At 38.7% G+C, this 20061-nt stretch overlaps 1 protein-coding gene across 1 annotated transcript; it reads left to right on the top strand.

The window, feature by feature from the left end:
- Window positions 1-5241: 5241 nt before the first annotated feature.
- LOC127654377 (cytochrome P450 27C1) lies at window positions 5242-18973 on the top strand. The gene is made up of 9 exons (XM_052141519.1): window positions 5242-5634; window positions 10915-11105; window positions 11590-11789; window positions 12452-12661; window positions 12768-12931; window positions 15782-15945; window positions 17357-17435; window positions 17570-17773; window positions 17879-18973. The coding sequence occupies exons 1-9, from the start codon at window positions 5353-5355 to the stop codon at window positions 17993-17995; spliced, it is 1611 nt and encodes a 536-aa protein (XP_051997479.1). The 5' UTR covers window positions 5242-5352; the 3' UTR covers window positions 17996-18973.
- Window positions 18974-20061: the final 1088 nt, after the last annotated feature.

Genomic DNA, 20061 nt, shown 5'->3' on the forward strand with positions numbered 1-20061 from the left:
GTGCTGTTGATGGTGTTTGTTGGTTTTTCGGTGAAGTAGCGTTCCACTTGTAATGAGTGACCATGTGAATATGAATTCTTCAGAAAGGATAAGCAGCAGAGAGTTTTCCTAAAAAAACCTTCCCTCAACGTGTGTGTTTGCATGTGCAGTTGAACGTGAGGAGCTCTAATATAAAGAAAAAGACTAGATTTATATGGAACACAAAAATGGTTTTCAGTCTTATCAAACATGACTCAGGTTTACATGAAAAACATGGCTTCAATTCATATTAAGATGCGAGAATCCGGAATAAACACACTCGTCCTGAGCCTGACTCGATCCCTTTATTCAAAGCAAATCAAACAGAGCAACTAAATAAAACAGGCATCACATAAACAAAACTCCTCAAGTCCTTTCATGCAGCATTCATTTTCATGATTAGCAGTTAAGCTGCTGCATCCCCCAAAATAACATGAATGGGTTCCAAAGAGGTGAATTCCCCTTTATGCCAGGAATACTTAAGAGGCTTGTGGGAATGTGCCCAATAGTGTACCCTGCCCAGTGTTCTGGTGAGGTTTATTATTCATGTACGGTACAGTTCTTCCTTACCCCAGGTGCCCCTAAACCACAAACTCTTTCAGTTATAACTGCCAATAGTGAAAGACCTGGTTTGACATGAACTTAAAACACCTTTGACATAATGCCTGTGAGCACTAGCGTAAGACTTGGCCAAGGACGGATTATAGTCCCGTGAGGCCCAAACACACACATACTTGAAAGGGAAGGACATAAAATACGCTTATAAACTTTTTGGGGAGTGTCAGGCCCTTCCAGGTCTCTCAGCTTGAGACCCCTGGCAGTCAGGGACCCCCAAAGCACCAGCCATAAAGTGTGAACCCCAATCCTTTATACATTTGGCATAAATATTACAATTAATAACATAATAGTAAATCCCACACCGTATATATTTCCCATCTATCTATCTATCTATCTATCTATCTATCTATCTATCTATCTATCTATCTACAGTGAGGAAAATAAGTATTTGAACACCCTGCTATTTTGCAAGTTCTCCCACTTAGAAATCATGGAGGGGTCTGAAATTGTCATCGTAGGTGCATGTCCACTGTGAGAGACATAATCTAAAAAATAAAATCCAGAAATCACAATGTATGATTTTTTAACTATTTATTTGTATGATACAGCTGCAAATAAGTATTTGAACACCTGAGAATATCAATGTTAATATTTGGTACAGTAGCCTTTGTTTGCAATTACAGAGGTCAAACGTTTCCTGTAGTTTTTCACCAGGTTTGCACACACTGCAGGAGGGATTTTGGCCCACTCCTCCACACAGATCTTCTCTAGATCAGTCAGGTTTCTGGGCTGTGACTGAGAAACACGGAGTTTGAGCTCCCTCCAAAGATTCTCTATTGGGTTTAGGTCTGTAGACTGGCTAGGCCACACCAGAACCTTGATATGCTTCTTACAGAGCCACTCCTTGGTTATCCTGGCTGTGTGCTTCGGGTCATTGTCATGTTGGAAGACCCACCCTCGACCCATCTTCAATGCTCTAACTGAGGGAAGGAGGTTGTTCCCCAAAATCTCGCAATACATGGCCCCGGTCATCCTCTCCTTAATACAGTGCAGTCGCCCTGTCCCATGTGCAGAAAAACACCCCCAAAGCATGATGCTACCACCCCCATGCTTCACAGTAGGGATGGTGTTCTTGGGATGGTACTCATCATTCTTCTTCCTCCAAACACGGTTAGTGGAATTATGACCAAAAAGTTCTATTTTGGTCTCATCTGACCACATGACCTTCTCCCATGACTCCTCTGGATCATCCAAATGGTCATTGGCAAACTTAAGACGGGCCTTGACATGTGCTGGTTTAAGCAGGGGAACCTTCCGTGCCATGCATGATTTCAAACCATGACGTCTTAGTGTATTACCAACAGTAACCTTGGAAACGGTAGTCCCAGCTCTTTTCAGGTCATTGACCAGCTCCTCCCGTGTAGTTCTGGGCTGATTTCTCACCTTTCTTAGGATCATTGAGACCCCACGAGGTGAGATCTTGCATGGAGCCCCAGTCCGAGGGAGATTGACAGTCATGTTTAGCTTCTTCCATTTTCTAATGATTGCTCCAACAGTGGACCTTTTTTCACCAAGCTGCTTGGCAATTTCCCCGTAGCCCTTTCCAGCCTTGTGGAGGTGTACAGTTTTGTCTCCAGTGTCTTTGGACAGCTCTTTGGTCTTGGCCATGTTAGTAGTTGGATTCTTACTGATTGTATGGGGTGGACAGGTGTCTTTATGCAGTTATCGACCTCAAACAGGTGCATCTAATTTAGGATAATAAATGGAGTGGAGGTGGACATTTTAAAGGCAGACTAACAGGTCTTTGAGGGTCAGAATTCTAGCTGATAGACAGGTGTTCAAATACTTATTTGCAGCTGTATCATACAAATAAATAGTTAAAAAAATCATACATTGTGATTTCTGGATTTTTCTTTTTTGATTATGTCTCTCACAGTGGACATGCACCTACGATGACAATTTCAGACCCCTCCATGATTTCCAAGTGGGAGAACTTGCAAAATAGCAGGGTGTTCAAATACTTATTTTCCTCACTGTATCTATCTATCTATCTGTCTGTCTGTCTGTCTGTCTGTTTTTCTAGCTGATTGTTTATTTGACTGTCTATCTATGTCTGATCTATCTATCTATCTGTCTGTCTGTTTTTCTAGCTGATGGTTTATTTGACTGTCTGTCTGATCTATCTATCTATCTATCTGTCTGTCTGTCTGTTTTTCTAGCTGATGGTTTATTTGACTGTCTATCTGTCTGTCTGATCTATCTATCTATCTATCTATCTATCTGTCTGTCTGTCTGTCTGTCTGTCTTTCTGTTTTTCTAGCTGATGGTTTATTTGACTGTCTATCTGTCTGTCTGATCTATCTATCTATCTATCTATCTATCTATCTATCTATCTATCTATCTATCTATCTATCTATCTGTCTGTCTGTCTGTCTGTTTTTCTAGCTGATGGTTTATTTGACTGTCTATCTGTCTGTCTGATCTATCTATCTATCTATCTATCTATCTATCTATCTGTCTGTCTGTCTGTCTGTCTGTCTTTCTGTTTTTCTAGCTGATGGTTTATTTGACTGTCTATCTGTCTGTCTGATCTATCTATCTATCTATCTATCTGTCTGTCTGTCTGTCTGTCTGTCTTTCTGTTTTTCTAGCTGATGGTTTATTTGACTGTCTATCTGTCTATCTATCTATCTATCTATCTATCTATCTATCTATCTATCTATCTATCTATCTATCTGTCTGTCTGTCTGTCTGTCTTTCTGTTTTTCTAGCTGATGGTTTATTTGACTGTCTGTCTGTCTGATCTGATCTATCTATCTATCTATCTGTCTGTCTGTCTGTTTTTCTAGCTGATGGTTTATTTGACTGTCTGTCTGATCTATCTATCTATCTATCTATCTATCTATCTATCTATCTATCTATCTATCTATCTATCTATCTATCTGTCTGTCTGTCTGTCTGTCTGTCTGTTTTTCTAGCTGATGGTTTATTTGAATATCTATCTATCTATCCATCTATCTATCTGTCTATCTAACTGTCTGTCTGTCTGTTTTTTTAGCTGATGGTTTATTTGAATATCTATCTATCTGACTGCCTTTTTCTAGCTGGTATTTTATTTGTCTGTCTGTCTGTCTATATTTTTCTAGCTGATGGTTTATTTGACTATCTGTCTGTCTGATGGTTTATTCTATCTGTCTGTCTGTCTGTATTTTTCTAGCTGATGTTTATTTGATTATCTATGTCTGTCTGATGGTTTTATCTATCTATCTATCTATCTATCTATCTATCTATCTATCTATCTATCTATCTATCTATCTATCTATCTATCTATCTATCTATCTATCTGTTTATCTGTCTATCTGTCTATCTGTCCCTGTCTAATGGTTTATTCTATCTGTCTGTCTGTCTTTTTTCCGTCTGTCTGATCTCTCTCTCTCTCAATTCAAATTTCAATTTAAAAGTACTTTATTGGCATGATTGTCTTTACATACAATATTGCCAAAGCATTAATACACAAAACAGATAATGACAAGACAAATAATAATAATAAAATAGTAACAAATAACAATAAAGATAGAATTAAAATAAGGTGGCAGGTAATGAATCAAATCAAATAAAAACTATAATAACAATATAAAATAAAATACGCATTTAACAGGACATTATGAACATAAGAGAATAAAAGTACTGTGACTGAAGTACATTAAGGCAGTAATTGGTTTCTGAGGAGGTGCATCTCAAAAATGAATTTTGTGGCAACTGGTGCATAATGGTCCTCCCCCAGTAGACTCATTCATGTTTGTCTGTGTCGGCCTTTTTCTACGGCCAGACTGTGATCACTGAGTCTGTATTTGGTGAGGATCCGTCTCTGTTTTGGATCTCTTACATGTGCAGATATTCTGCCAGATTATACTTTCTGTTTAGGGCCCGATAACATTCCAATTTACTTTGTTTTTACTTTAATTTTCCCAATGGTCCAAATATGCATTTTTGCTTTCATTTATGATTTGGTTTATTCTGATTTGGTTTTGTTCAGCAGTGCTGGTCTGAAACTGGTGTTTGTAAGTTGTTAGTGAGTTTCAGAGCCAGCTGACACAGGAGACTGGTTTTAGGCTTCAACTCTTGGGCTTTAAGGGCTTCATGTTTAGGAATACACCATGTGGGAATTTAGGTGTGTCCAAAATTTGAGGGATCATTTTTCAATATGTATAATAAGGGGGTATCTGCCTAGTTCGGCCCGGCATGCATTAGTAGTTGTTCTTCTCTGAACTCTTAGAATGTTTCTACAGAATTCTGCATACGGGGATTCTATGGGGTGTCCCATCTCGAGTAATCTGCCAAACAGAGTGAACCCCAAACCTCACATCTCTCTCTCTCTCTCTCTCTCTCTCTCTCTCCTCACTCATGGGTTAAATGAGGACTACGAAGTCTTGCGGTTAAAGCGGGTGAATTCAAGAACTTCCACACACAATCGAGGTAAACCAGCCAAGTGTGTGATATAATCCCCAATTTATTTTGCAACAAAAGAAAATCCCCACACTCAGTTTTTCATCCGACACGCCCACTCCCTCGTTGGGTGTGACTAAGGACCACTATTCATCCCAGTGCCAAATTCCAGTGTCCAATCCCCTTCCCTAATGCTGCACTTCTCCCGTGAATCGTTTAAAAGCCGCTGCGCTCCACACATCCAGCACACATTCGCTTCTGTCTTCTAGCGGTGTCTCACCTCAGCTACAATAAACGCGTAACTCGTTGTCGCCTCGTTACACTTTAGAGATGGCACTTCAGAGCACTATTCTTCACTTGGGCCGCATGAGTCTGCTCCAGAAGACTTGCAAGCAGTTTTTCCTGCAAGCCCACGGGCTGCACAAGTCCGTGGCGAGCGGCTCTCTGGAGATCGCGGCACACAGTCCGGAGGATGTCAAGGAGGAGAACATGGAGGAGACGCAGAAGGTGGAGAGAGTAAAGACCCTCCAAGAGATGCCCGGACCCAGTACTATCACCAACCTCATGGAGTTCTTCTACCGGGATGGCTTCAGCCGCATCCATGAGATCCAGGTGAGTGGAGACTTTTGTGCATTCACATTTGCTTTGAACTTCTTTGGTGCATTTTTAATCGCACAGTTCAATACACATGGATTATTATTATTTTAATTTTTTTTACCATAAAATGTGCTTAACGTGGTAACTAAATAAACTGGTTTTATGTAAGTCAAAATATTATTGAATATAAATTAATGTATTAATTTGGTTACATCAACAAAACTTATTTTAAGGGTTAATCAGGTTAAAAAATTGGGGTACACGATTGCAGTTTACCGCTTTTTACAGTGCACGATCAGTGGAAAATATATTTTAAAAAGCGCAAAATACATTAGCCAATCAGACTCGTGCTTTTGTCCTCATTCGTCCTTTGCACTGCAACTTTACCTTCCAAGTAACTTTATTTTCTTTCTTTTTTACCTCACAGAAATGTCGTTTCACTGCTAGTAATCACTGTTACATGAGTACTGTTGCGCGTTTGATTAATAAACTTTGATTTTAGTGGATTGGGATACAATAAAAAGGTTGCTTGGGACTCTACAGTGCGGACACGTGAGGGGTGTTGAATTACTTTTGGAGTTGCATAAACTGGCGAGTCTCCACCCCATCCTTGGGGTGAGTTGCAAAACCTTATTTTGTCGCAGGCACAGTCTGGCGAGGGGTATCAAATGAAAATGATATAGCAGGCAATAAGGTGTCCCTGCCAAACACTCCTGGAATGCCCAACTATAAAGGATATATTCTTAGAACTGGTCTAAGAAAACTGTCCCAGTGGAGTCCAGTGCTTTTCCAACATGATCAGCTCTGAATGGAATGTATAGATTTGGTCATGTTGAGTCTTCTCAGTCTTAGTACAGTAAAATGTCTTCCAGGATATCTCTCACTAAGGAAACTGGAAGGGGAGACAGCACAGAGGTGTCTTTGTGTTGTCTTCACTTGAATAGGTTGAAGACTAAAATTGGCCAACCTTATTCAACTCTCACTGCAAGAGCCGCATTTGCAAACGACCTCAAGCATTTGCAAATGGGCAATCTTTACCAGGAAATGGGTTCTCACGCATATTGAAACAGTTGGCTAGCAGTCATACAGTCTTTGTGGAGACGTAGATAATGTCAGTAAGGAAATTACATTGTTTTAACAGTTTCCTCATATATATATATATATATGCTTCAATAAAGCTTTCACAGTTTTAAGAAGGTTTCACGGTGTTGGCGAAAGTTAAGATTAGATTAACTTTGATAGGATAGACTATATACACTACCAGTGAAAACTTTAAACACACTTATTTCTTACATATTTGTGAAGTCATCGAAAATATGAAATGACACAAATAGAAGTATTGGAATTATGAGTGACTAAAATGTTAAACAAATCAAACCATCTTCTATTTTAAAGGTTCCCCATTTAAAAAAAAGTTTTACACCTAAAGCCACGAATAGTACTTTTGAAACATGTATAAAATGATGAGCACTCACATAAGATGAAGACTCCTGTCATAATAGTAACCTTATAAATTCTGTTTTATTGTACACGGAGAGGGTCCCCTCATGGGGCTGCCACATTTGAGATCACATGATCAGCCGAATTCTACTCGCTTAAAGTAATATTCCAGGTTCAATACAAGTTAAGCTCAACCAGCAGCATTTGTAGCATAATGTTGATTTCCACTAAAAAATATTTTGGCCCTACGTTTCTTTAAAAAGCACAAATCGTTACAACGACGCACTTACAATGGAAGTCAATGGCGGCAAATTTTTGAAGGGTTTAAAGGCAGAATTGGGAAGCGTATCATTTTATAAAAGCACTTGCATTAATTCTTATGTTAAAACTCATGTATTATTTGAGCCATAAAGTTGTTTTAATTGTCATTTTAGGGTTTGTTGACATTACAATGTCATGGCAATGAAGTTGTAAAATTGTCTATAACTTTACACATAAAAGTTTAATAAGTTCAAATGGATTTTTGTGGTAATGAATATTATGCCACAAATCCTGTCGATTGAGCTTAACTTGTATTGAACCCGGAATATTCCTTTAATCTCAGTAACCTCAATAGAGCACAACTGTGCCCGTCCACTGTTTTGGCTGCTTGAGTTCTGGAAATATTTCTCCCAATGATATCTTTCATAGACTTTTCATAAAATAGTAATAAAAGAGTTCTAAAGCATGAACCAAACCAACCATCTCCGACGTGAATCACAACATTACAAGAATGCGTACTTACAGTCTTTCACAAAGGCATGAACGACAGTCCCATGAAGTAGGGTTGTGCCGATGGACGATACCATCGTCCATCGTGATGGCTGACCAACATCACGATGTAGAGCCACCATCGTGTTGCCACGCCCCCTTTTGTGAGTCTTGCTAGTGTGACTCACTAATCCTAGTCTCTTCTAACCTAAAAACTTTGCAGGGATTGCTCTGTAAATTAAATTGAGAATATAACTAATGCATATATGCTATTTTAAATACTGTAGTATATGCCAGAGACGTGACGTGTTAGTCTGTGAAAATACCGTGTCAGGCAGGCTACACAAATATTGATCTTGACATTGTTAGCTTCTTGTCTTTTTTTACATGTCTTACACTGTTCATTTAGATTAAAATATTTTATGTTGTAGGCTACAAGAAAATAGCCTTTATTAATTAATTATTAGTAGTTGTAGTGTCTCAGAAAATCTTGCTCATTGTCACATAGCTCTTGTATACACTGAAGCGGCAGTTTAAGATAAACCCAGACCAGCGAACGTCAAATAACTTTTGTCTGGTTAATACTTTTAAAAGAAAAATTTCCTTGGCCATAAATCCATAATGTCAAATCAAATGAAAGAAACAAGGTGAATATGAATAACACACATTTATTAAAACATAGAAGAACAACAAATAAAGAACAAGAAAACGGGAACAACACTCAGACCGAAACTCGGCATTAACATTTCACTTATAATTAGCAGCACAACTAACTTCAGCACAGGCTACAAAATAAATTATTTTATTAAAATATTGTAAAGTGGTCATATGAACTACACAAATGAACGTTTAAAAAATAATAAACGTTCAATACAAAATCGAATAGCTCCGCAACGGATGGCGAAAAATGCGTAAAGAAGTCTAATATCTTTCACCATAGACCATGTTTAAATTTCGATGTTTCTGGCCAGAAATACCAACATATTCACTTTATCTGGTTTTAATAAGCTGCAGATTGGAGTAACTACACTACCCGCTGTGCTGAAGACCCGCTCTGATGGAGTACTGGTAGCACATATGCACAGATATTTCCGTGCTAAACTTGCCATGAACGGAAACATTTTGTCGTTCGTTTTCCACCAAGTCATCGGGTCCTCTTCCCCATCAATGGCCATTTCCTGCAGGTACATGGTCATTTCTGCCTCGACCTTTTGCTCATCAGTGAGCGTGGCTGTGGCTGCTCTCTTCGCAAGAAGGCTGCCCAAAGACGACTTTTTTTTCTTAGGCGCAATATATTAAAAAGCCCGGATGAGTACTAATTAGTTGGGCTAGTAAAATAACGAAATTATAGTTTTTCAGTAGAAAAAAAATATCTATGTAAAGAGATATATTAAAATAAAAAGTGCTTAAAAGTGCACAAATCTTCTTAAGTGGAAGAAATATTTTCCCCCCTTACGTGCAACCTATTGGAAAGCGCGGATGAGTCAGTTGGGATAGTAAAATAACGAAATTATAGTTTTTAAGTGGAAAATAGTATTTATATAAAGAGATGTATTAAAATAAAAAGTGCACAACTCTTCTTAAGTGAAAGCTAAAAAAAAATGCTTCACGTGTCGTGCAACCTACTGATAAAGCGCCGACGAGTCATTAGTAAAATAACGAAATTATAATTTGTCATATAATTTTTGAAAATTATATGAAATTATATAACCCCCCCCCCGCCCCGCCCCACCGACGATGTCATCGTCCATCACGATGTTTTACTGTCAACATCGACAACTGCCAATTTAGGGGACATCGCCCAACCCTACCATGAAGTGTTGCGAATGACAAAATCGATTATAAAATGATGGAAATATATAAAACTATTGATTTTAGGTCATTGATTATACGTATACAAGCAATATAGTTGCGAAATTGTTTGCAAAATATTACGATCTATACAAATATATGAGTAGTTTGAGTGTGAAGGGAGACAGACTCTTTTGTCATTCACAGAACGCCATGGGAGTGGTCGGTCTTTCCTAGGTTTGTTTGGCAGGCTTTCTTGGCCACAGTTCTCTGATTGGTGGATTTTTCTCTGCTGGATCATGGGTAGTGTAACCAGGGTCGCCTTAATGTATAGGCTTATATTGGCTGAACCCCAGGGGCCTACAATTTTCCCATATTCATGTTCGCGGGAGGATCGCGAATAAATGCTTTCATCAGGAGACATGGTTTTTGACGTGGTGACAGTGCACAACTGTTAAAGGCTTCTGTGTAGTGCTTGTTCAGTGCACAGCAGTCCCCCCCCACACATGATAATGAAGTTGAAATAACGTGGACAGATGGCTTCAACAAAAAATCATCAATGAACAGCCTCGGATCTCACTGGAGCTCTGTCTTTAAAGGTTTGCAAGTTATCAGTAAATATTAGTCTATGGAAAAAAATGTATGCCATTTTTACTTCCAGAACTTGACTGTTGCGCTCTCATATATACATTTCTGCAATGCATCAGTCATTGAAAGCTATTGCGTTTATGAATAATGCGGCACCCATGCTCCTATTGTCAGTGTAAGTCCAAGCCAACATAAACAAAACAAAAAATACAGAGTGCACCTTTCAATTCTTTAAAGAAGCCACTTAGAATATTAGATTTGTAAAGGAGGTCATATATAGGCACAATTTAAATTGGTCTACAAAACTAATTTAAAGCATTTAAGCATATGCTTTTAGAGCTAAAGGTTTTTATGATGACGAGAAGGTGTATCCTTCGACTGACAGTGAGTTTATACAGTATATTTGAGGTTTATACCATATAAATTAATAGTAATTAGTGATGATGACCCTAATGCAGATTAGCAGGTGCTCAGCTTCAGAAATCCAGACTTTGTTAAGCTTTAAATCCAAAGTATACTTGACTTATTATCAGTAATCCACTTAACAACACTAAGAGTGAATGAGTGGGCAATTTTTCCACCTGCAGGAAAAAAATCTGTTTAAAGTAAAGTACAAGGAGGTTTAGGTGAGAGCTTTAAATGATTAAATTACATTTGCGAGACCCACATAAGTCAAGTCCATGAACTAACATATCATAACGTTCCCTGTTCCACCCTCTCCGGTAGATGGAGCACTCCCAGAAGTATGGCAAGATCTTCAAGTCTCGATTTGGACCTCAGCTGGTGGTGTCTATCGCTGACAGAGACATGGTGGCTCAGGTTCTTAGGGCTGAAGGTGCGGCTCCTCAGAGAGGCAACATGGAGTCTTGGAAGGAGTACAGAGACTTGAGGGGGAGATCCACTGGACTCATTTCAGCGTAAGAACCTACTGATGTGCTTTCTGGATGAGTGGTGTTGTTAAGAGGTTAAAGAACTCAGATGGTAACTGAAATGTTGAAGGTTCAAACTTTACAAGGGTTATTCATAAACATATCATCAATGCTCCTGCTGAAAAGACTAGCTTAGGCCAGCATGAATTTCCATGCTGGTCCAGGCGGATTTATGCTGGTTTGGTTGCTGTCCAGCAAACATTGCTTGTCAACCAGTATGATCTTTCTGGTGAAGCTGGTTGACCAAGGAAGTCTTGCTGGCTATGCTAGATTGAAGCCTTGTGGAAACACCAGCATACCAGCATTCCATGCTGGAGACCAGCATTCAAAGACTAACTGCATAGCAGCAATGCTGGTATTTTAAAGGGTGTGAATATGTATGCAAATATTCCATTGTTAGATGCCATCTTTCTGCTGGTTTCTCAGTCTCTGCTAAAAAAGATGTATGATGTACGACGTTTTCTTTATCCAGCGAGGGTGACGAGTGGTTGAAGATGCGCAGTGTTCTTCGTCAGCTCATCATGCGCCCAAGAGATGTGACCGTTTTCTCCCCAGATGTTAACGCTGTGGTGGCTGACCTGGTGGACAGAGTCATGACACTTCGAAGCCAACATACAGATGGCCGTACTGTCCTCAACATCAATGACCTGTTCTTCAAATATGCCATGGAAGGTGAGGCAGATGTTTTTTTTGTGATGTTGTGGTAACTGGACATGGTTTTTCCTTCATTGTGTTCTGATCTTCACTACCGTTATGGTAGAGACTATTTTTTTAATTAAGAAGAGAATCAGTTAGCACTGTATATTGGTCTTCCTGAATTAATCTGGAAGGGAATTTTAGGGCTTTGTCTAAATGAAATTAGATCCAGCTACCTGGGTAGTCTGTTAGACAAGGAGGATTACTACTCATTCATAAAATTCAATAGAATTAATCAGGTGTTCCACAGACAGAAAAGCCCAAGGATTTGAATTGTGACGAAATGGAATTTATTCACAATGGAGCATTGAATAGGATAATCTTCCAAAACCAAATTATTCTGAGTAAACCCTTTTTGTTTAGGGGGGATTTTTTGGGATTTGGCCTGGAAACGTTCTAGCGAACTCTTTTGACTGTTGAAGAACATTGCCTATTAAATTGATTAATGGAAGTCCAATGTATTGAAAGCCTTCAAAGTAGGATAGTTTGTGGAATCTCACAACACTAATAAGAAAAGAAAAACAATATTTTGAGATTCACATCAGATCTGTGCTATTATTTGTAAAACATAATTTTCAATATGCAAAGTATATAAATGTAAAGAGACACACATTGTTTAAATGTTAAATGTTTTCTAGGTGTCGCAACCATTTTGTACGAGACCCGCCTGGGCTGCTTGGAAGACAAAATTCCCAAGATGAGTCAGGAGTACATTGCTGCACTGCACCTCATGTTCAGCTCTTTTAAGACCACCATGTATGCTGGTGCCATTCCCAAATGGCTACGTCCTATCATTCCCAAACCCTGGGAAGAATTCTGCAGCTCATGGGATGGCCTCTTTAAATTCAGTAAGAGCAGAGGGAACTGTGATGGGGTTTAGTGCTATTGTTAGTCTTCTATTTACGGTGTCTATTTGTGGTTCTGTTTAAAGTTTATATATATCTGTTTTTTTAGGCCAGATCCATGTGGACAAGAGGCTTTCAGAGATCAAAAAGAATATGGAGAAGGGTGAAGCGATTAAAGGAGGGTTGTTGACTCACATGCTCGTCACCAGAGAGATGAATTTGGAGGAGATCTACGCAAACATGACAGAAATGCTCCTGGCTGGGGTGGACACGGTAAGCTCAAGGGCTTCTGGGAAGGTTTTATTGCTCGGAGGTTGCTCTTTCATTGCTCACGAGACTTAATGTGATCTCAGCTTCATTTTAGTTTAACCTTTGTCTCAGATGTTTCTCCTAAAGTTCCTGCGGAATTCAAGTAGTGTCAAACGAGACAATGTTGACATCAGACTGTTAACACGGTGAATTCGGCAAAAGGAGTTAGAAAGTTCTGCAGCAGAAATTGGTCTGTTTACCGAAATACAAACCACTGCCCCCAGTGGACGAAGCTGAAAGTGTAATTAAAGGGATAGTTCACCCAAAAATGAAAATACTAAACAATTTTACTCACCCTGATGCCATCCCTGATGTGTATGACTTTCTTTCTTCTGCAAAACACAAATTATGACTTTTAGACGAATATTTCAGCTCTGAAGCAAGTGAATGGGTGCCAAAACTTTGACTCTCCAAAAAGCACATAAAAGTAATCCATACGACTCCAGTGTTTTAATCCATATCTTCAGAAGTGATGACAGGTGTGGGTGAGAAACCTTTTTTTTTGCTAGGAATTCTTCTCCCTGCCCAGTAGGGGGCTATATGCAAGAATGTGAGTCGCCATAAGCACAAGAAGAAGAATGTGAAAGTTAAAGTGGAGATTGACAGAGCAGGGAGGAGAATTTGTAGTAAAAAAAGACTTAAATATTGATCTGTTTCTCACCAATGCCTATCATCTCGCTTCTGGAGACATTGATTTATCCACTGGAGTTATGGATTACATTTATGCCGACTTAATTTTTGTAGCTTCAAGTGATAAACATCTGGGATGGCATGAGGGTGAACTATCCCTTTAAGGTGAATGTCCACAGGGTGGCGCCAAAAGCGACTTGTATTATTAATTGTTAGACAAATTGTTAATTGTTATACAGATTAATTGTTATAAAATGTTGTACAGTAAAAAAGAATCCATATTTTATTAACCCTACCCCCTAATCCAAACCTCAACCCTGAACCTAACCGTCAGTGAAGTCAAAATACTGTATTAATAATTTAGAGTAAATAATCTTGTTTATGTCTCGAAGGTTGCTCGTATATCCGTAACGCCACAGGAAAAATGGTTTGAAAGTTTGAATCGATGCAAAAATATCTGATGGGTGATCGATCGTCTGTTACTTGGTCGAATAGGGTCGATTTCAGGGTAAACTAACTTATGTGGTTGACCTACAGTTAGAGCCATCACATTAACATGGATAGCATAGAATAGATAATTTGGTCTTGTAAGGATTTGTTGACAAATATTTGATTTCATATAGAATGACTTTTGATGGCAGACTTTGTTATGCTGGTAAATCTGAGCACATTTTGAGGCATTTTTTAGATCTCTTCTGAAACACTAGAGGAGACCAATATGAGATTGTTTGAAGCCTTTTTCTTTGGAGGAAACATCTTAGAAGCAGGAGACTTAAGCAAAGCCCTCCATTTAATCTCACTGCTGTCTAGGATAAACCGTGAAGAATTACAGTTTTTAGTTACACAGTGTGAAATATGACCTGTTGGCAGTGCCTGCACTGACATGATGCTTTGTTTTAATTATACAATGCATCCAAGCTGTGAGTGTGTGCGCATGTTGATGCAAGAAGCCAAGACACACTTTGTATTGAGACAGCTGGAGAAGCAGTTGCCTCTAATGTTGATGACAAACGAATTTTCCCATCAGGATGGTGTCACCGGGTGCCTTTTTCTCTTCCCATGAACTCTTTTCAAATGGTCAGATCGTGACGGGTGTCCAAGGTCTTCATGGAGAACTCTGTGTTCAACTGACCTCATGCTGACCTCTCCCAATACGTCTCACCGCCAGCCACCCACAAAAAACTAGATTTGCCTAGACTCTCTCATTTCACTGATGTGTCTGTTGGCATCTCCTTCCCTTTGATCTGTCCCTCTCTTTTTGTTTCAACTGTAGGATCGTGTTAGCAATCATGAGCCAAAGCTGGTCATGTAACTTCTCTCTTTCTTTCCGTCTCAGTTTCTCTTCATCTCTGGGAGCCAAGGTGCATGTTTTGGGTTATTGCTCCAAAAAGGAATTAGTCACCCAAAAATAACAGAGGAGGGCATAAAAAGGCTTTGTTCACACTGCACACAAATCTCATTTGGACTTAAATCCGATCTTTAGTACTAACTATTTGTGAAATCTAATCCATTTGTTCCAGTATGTCTACATCATTTGCTATAGTAACTATGTAAGTAGTATCACGCTGCCAAGAGACTTTCTCATACAACACCTGCAAGTGAGGACAGGAAACTATAAATATAATAAAACCACTTTTGGATGAGTAACCTTAGTGGGTTTGCAAACATTGGGCTTCATGTTGTATTTAGCTGTTCAGACTACAAAAAAACGAAACAGATTTGGGTCAAATATGGTCAAAAATGAGATTTTTGCTGCCTGTCTGCACAAAGCCAAAGAGTTAGTGAAGGGCTGTGTGATCACTGGAGCTGAACACAAATGTCATATGCATTTTGGGTTTTGGTTGCTGAGGAATTGGTGTTAGCGTGGCAGGTGTTTGATTACAGGATAATGGGGCCAAAAAGGGAGAAAGACCCCAACAAGCGGTAGAGAGTGAATGATGTCAGCTGGGCGATCTTTGAAAGAAAACTGGAAAGAGCACCATGGGGGGAGAAGTGTTTTTTGTCCATGGACCTATAGAAAATCAGTGGTTACGTAAAGCAGCATCTTATGCAACGCTACAAGACATAGTGGTGAACCATTCTTGAACAGTCTGAGGAATTAGATAATGTAAATATTGCTAATCTGCTTGAAATCTTCAACTTTTTCTTCTCTCTGTCCTCCTTCTCTTCACCTCCCCTCTACAGACCTCTTTCACACTGTCATGGAGCACGTACCTTCTGGCAAGACATCCCATGGTACAGCAGGATATCTTTGAGGAAGTGGACCGTGTGCTGGGTGGGCGGGTCCCAACTGGAGAGGATGTTGCTAATTTACCCCTGATTAGAGGGCTTGTCAAAGAGACCCTCAGGTAAGCTCCACCCAACAACGGTCAACAGGCATGTTCTTGTACTGAAGACATCTTAAATGATCAAACATCAGAACATCAGTAACTTAAAAAAGTTTGTTAAGATGGCTTGACAAAGCCTTGACAGAAAGTTTTAATAGCTTGAAAGTATAACGGTTATAATTTAAAGGTTAAACAGACCTTAGGGTGGTCTGGGTGGTTGCTAGGACATTGCTATGGGGTTGCTAGGGTGTTCTGGGTGGTTAATTGGGCATTGCAAGGTGGTTGATAGATAGAGGAAACATTTTATTCACTTACATTCTGAGACAAAGGTCAGTCTATGGGACTTTGGGATTTTTTTTAAAGTCTTTGGACCCGCTTTATATTAGGTGTCTTTAACTAATAGGTACTTAAAGGGATAGTTCACCCAAAAATGAAAATTCTCTCATCATTTACTCACCCCAATGCCATTACTTTTTTCTTCTGCTGAACACACTATGATTTTTAGAAGAATATTTCAACTCTGTCGGTCCATACAATGCAAGTGAATGGGTGCCAACATTTAGGCAACCAGGCATCATAAAAGTAATCAATATGAGGGTTTTATTCCATATCTTCAAATTGATCTGTTTCACACCCACACATCATATCACTTCTAAAGACATTGATTTAACCACTGGAGTTGTATGGATTATTTTAATACTGACTTATGCGATTTTTGGAGCTTCAAAATGTTGGCACCCATTCATTTACATTGTATGGACCAAAAGAGCTGAAAAATTCTTCTAAAAGTTCAGCACATAAAAGAAAGTCACACACATCTGGGATGGCATGAGGGTGAGTAAATGATGAGAGAATTTTCATTTTTGGGAGACCTATTCCTTTAAGTATTTGAAACAATGTACTTATTATGTACATACGTGTTGTTGCATTGTACTTACATTAGAAGTACCTGCATGTAATTACATCTGTAGTTATACTGTTAAACTTATCTCTAAACATAACTCTACCCTAACACTTAACCTAGACCCTAACACCTAATCTTTGGGGGTTTTGAGCGTTTGCTGTGGGAAAACTGTTGGTCTGATCAGAACAGGCTGTAGGACTGTGCTGAGTTTGAAGGATATGTGTCTCAAAAGCTTTAGGAGGAATAACAGTCAGAAGTGTTCAATGAAAGTGTATTGGATTTGTGATTGTTTGCTATGGGAAAACAGTTAAAAAGATATATACGGCTGTAGGACTGTGTTTGGTGGATGTAGAAAGCTCTAGGAAGAGTTAGAGTCTGTTAAGGTTCTGTCAAGCCGACATATTTTACAGAATTGCATAGTTTGTTCAGTCGATGTGCTCTTTAAATTAACAAGCCTTATTGATCACGATTTAAAGAATGTCTAGTCATAAAGATTCCGGGCTCATTCATCTCTCTCTAATGTCTCAGGCTTTTCCCTGTTCTCCCTGGAAACGGCCGTGTTACACAGGATGATTTGATCATTGGAGGTTATTTCATTCCTAAAGGGGTAAGAGCAGATATTGTGTGATTGTGTCAATGCATTAATCAAGTTACAAAGTCCATTGTCCTGCAATTAAACTTAAATCAAACACTCGCCAATGAGTCATACCGTGAAAAACGAACAACCTCCTGTATTCGCAGACTCAACTGGCTCTGTGTCATTACTCAACCTCCATGGAGGAGGAGAACTTCCCCCGCGCTGATGATTTCCGTCCGGACCGCTGGATCCGCAAGGATGCCTCTGACCGCGTCGATAACTTTGGCTCCATCCCGTTTGGCTACGGTATCCGCAGCTGCATCGGGAGAAGAATAGCCGAATTGGAGATGCATCTGGCTCTTACACAGGTGTGTGTGCATGTACAGCTCAATAAATGCAGCATATTTATACAATATAAGCAGAGCGTTTGAATTCAATGTTTAATGGTATGTCGGTGTTCTTCTCTATCACAGCTCCTTCAGAAGTTCTGCATCGAGGTGTCTCCCCAGACCACTGATGTGCGTGCTAAAACTCATGGCCTCCTCTGTCCGGGAGCAAACATCAACCTGAGATTTGTGGACAGAATGTAGACTGCCATTACACTCTGTAAATACAGGATAAACCTTAGTCCACCTTGTGCTTTTAGAAGTCCAGAGACGGTTCGTTTCATTATGTACTATAGTGCCTTTTGCTTTGTGTCTTTTTAAAATAGTTTTAAATAGACTTTTTTTTTTATTTTGTATTAATTATTGCTGCTTTGTAAGAATGTACATATCCAAACAGAAGACCAAATGTTTTGAAAAATGTAAAAAAAAAATTTTTTTATTACAAATCAATAGCGATTATTTTTAGAATTGTGTTTGAAATTGCTAATCTTTTTTAAAAATGTTTTATTCAAATTCATTTAAATTTCTCTTACTTTGAAATATGAATTCACGTGAAATATGGTCAAGGAGACTTTGTATATAGAGGTTTTACTGTTGCATTAGCTTTAGTGATAAGCTCATTATTTATTTAACATGGTTACTTATCCCTAATCGTACACATGCAAGTATGCTCATATGCGCTTAATGACTTCTAGCTTACAAGCAAGACTTTCCTAAGCAAACATCAAACATAAGTAAATCCTATCACAGCTGCAAAGCTACTTTAGAAAATTAGGAGTTGTGTTCATATCCTGTCCCGTGGACACTATTGTCATAAAATAGTGTGTACATGAAACACTTATCAGAAAGACGTCCATCTTGATTTCAGAGTGAATGTGTTTTTCTTATGAATATTAAATATCATGTCACTGTCGTATAAGAGCAGTGATTTTGTAAATGGTTCCTCTGAAGAAAACATTTAAATGCCAACTACAAATGTGTGGCTCTTTGTTAGTGCACTTGCCTGGTAGGCAAAAGATGGATATTGGGACATGTTGAGAATGAACTTCTTGAAGGTAATCTGAAGATAGTTTTTGGGGGTGTGAAGCCACTCAAAGCATTGTGTCAAATTTGAAAGGTTTTGGTATGTTGACACTGTTGAATGAGTTACTGAATTTTGTAAGAGAACGAATAAATGAATGAATTGCATTTTATTGCGTCTGTTGTATTATTAATTAATTATAGGCTACCATTAATTATAAATGTGTTCCCAATATCATAATTGTCTTCATTATCAGCTAATATTTTCTTAAAAAAAGGGTCAGTAAATTAGAAAGAAAGTAAATGTATTTGTCCAATAGTCAATACCTGCCATATCTATCTATCTCTCTATGATGTAATCGTTATCTCTCTCCACCAGATGGCAGGATGGTATTAAGCAAAGGGAGGGGCAAATTATTAAATTATTCCAAATAACTCAAGTCACGTTTGCCGCTTAGAGGCATAAGAGTGAATTATCGAAAACATCAATGCCTATAATACAATGAATAAATATAAAAAAATGCCAATACCAAGTGCGGTTCTATGTTCATTGCTTGTGAGATGTAGAAAATAGGATATGGAGCTAAATTCATGTCTAAAGTCTTTGACGCGTAAAAGCATGTTGAATTGCTCTAATCAAAAATCGAAATGCATTGTATTATCTGTGCTTGCATTTAAATGTGTTGCATTTACACGGCTTGCATTTTGGAAGGCTGAAATTTAACATGGTTTTATTTTTAAGTATTGAATATTTCATTTAGAATCATTTCACAACTCATTTCAGTGTTAAAAATTAAACCATAAATATTCACCTTCCAAAGTTTGTTTCCAAAATATTCAATTAATTTGAAAATACCATCTAGATTTTTCGAGAGGTAAAATTCATCCCATTGCTTAACAAAATTTGCTTCCTCAAATTCTGTGGAAATTCGGTTGGATATTCAACCTCCCACATCCGAGAACTGCAGGAAAAGCAGCAGAGTACTGATGCACAATCTCAACCTGGTGCTATTCGTTCTCACCAGTAGGTGGTGCAATACGATCCGGTGTGGACTGCTGAAGACCAAAGCTACAGGTAGAGAGAACAGTCATGTATAGTTTATTTTTCAAAATTGTTCATGGGTAGAAAATAGATATTTGATTTGCACATGTGGGTGGGCATAAAACACACCTTTCCATTGATTGGTCAACCCATTTCATCATCAGTTCCTCAATGCCGTGCAACAGAATAATTAACCGTTGCTCAACTT

This window comes from Xyrauchen texanus, chromosome 13 (assembly GCF_025860055.1).
Source record: "Xyrauchen texanus isolate HMW12.3.18 chromosome 13, RBS_HiC_50CHRs, whole genome shotgun sequence".
In the NCBI taxonomy this organism is placed as follows: domain Eukaryota; kingdom Metazoa; phylum Chordata; class Actinopteri; order Cypriniformes; family Catostomidae; genus Xyrauchen; species Xyrauchen texanus.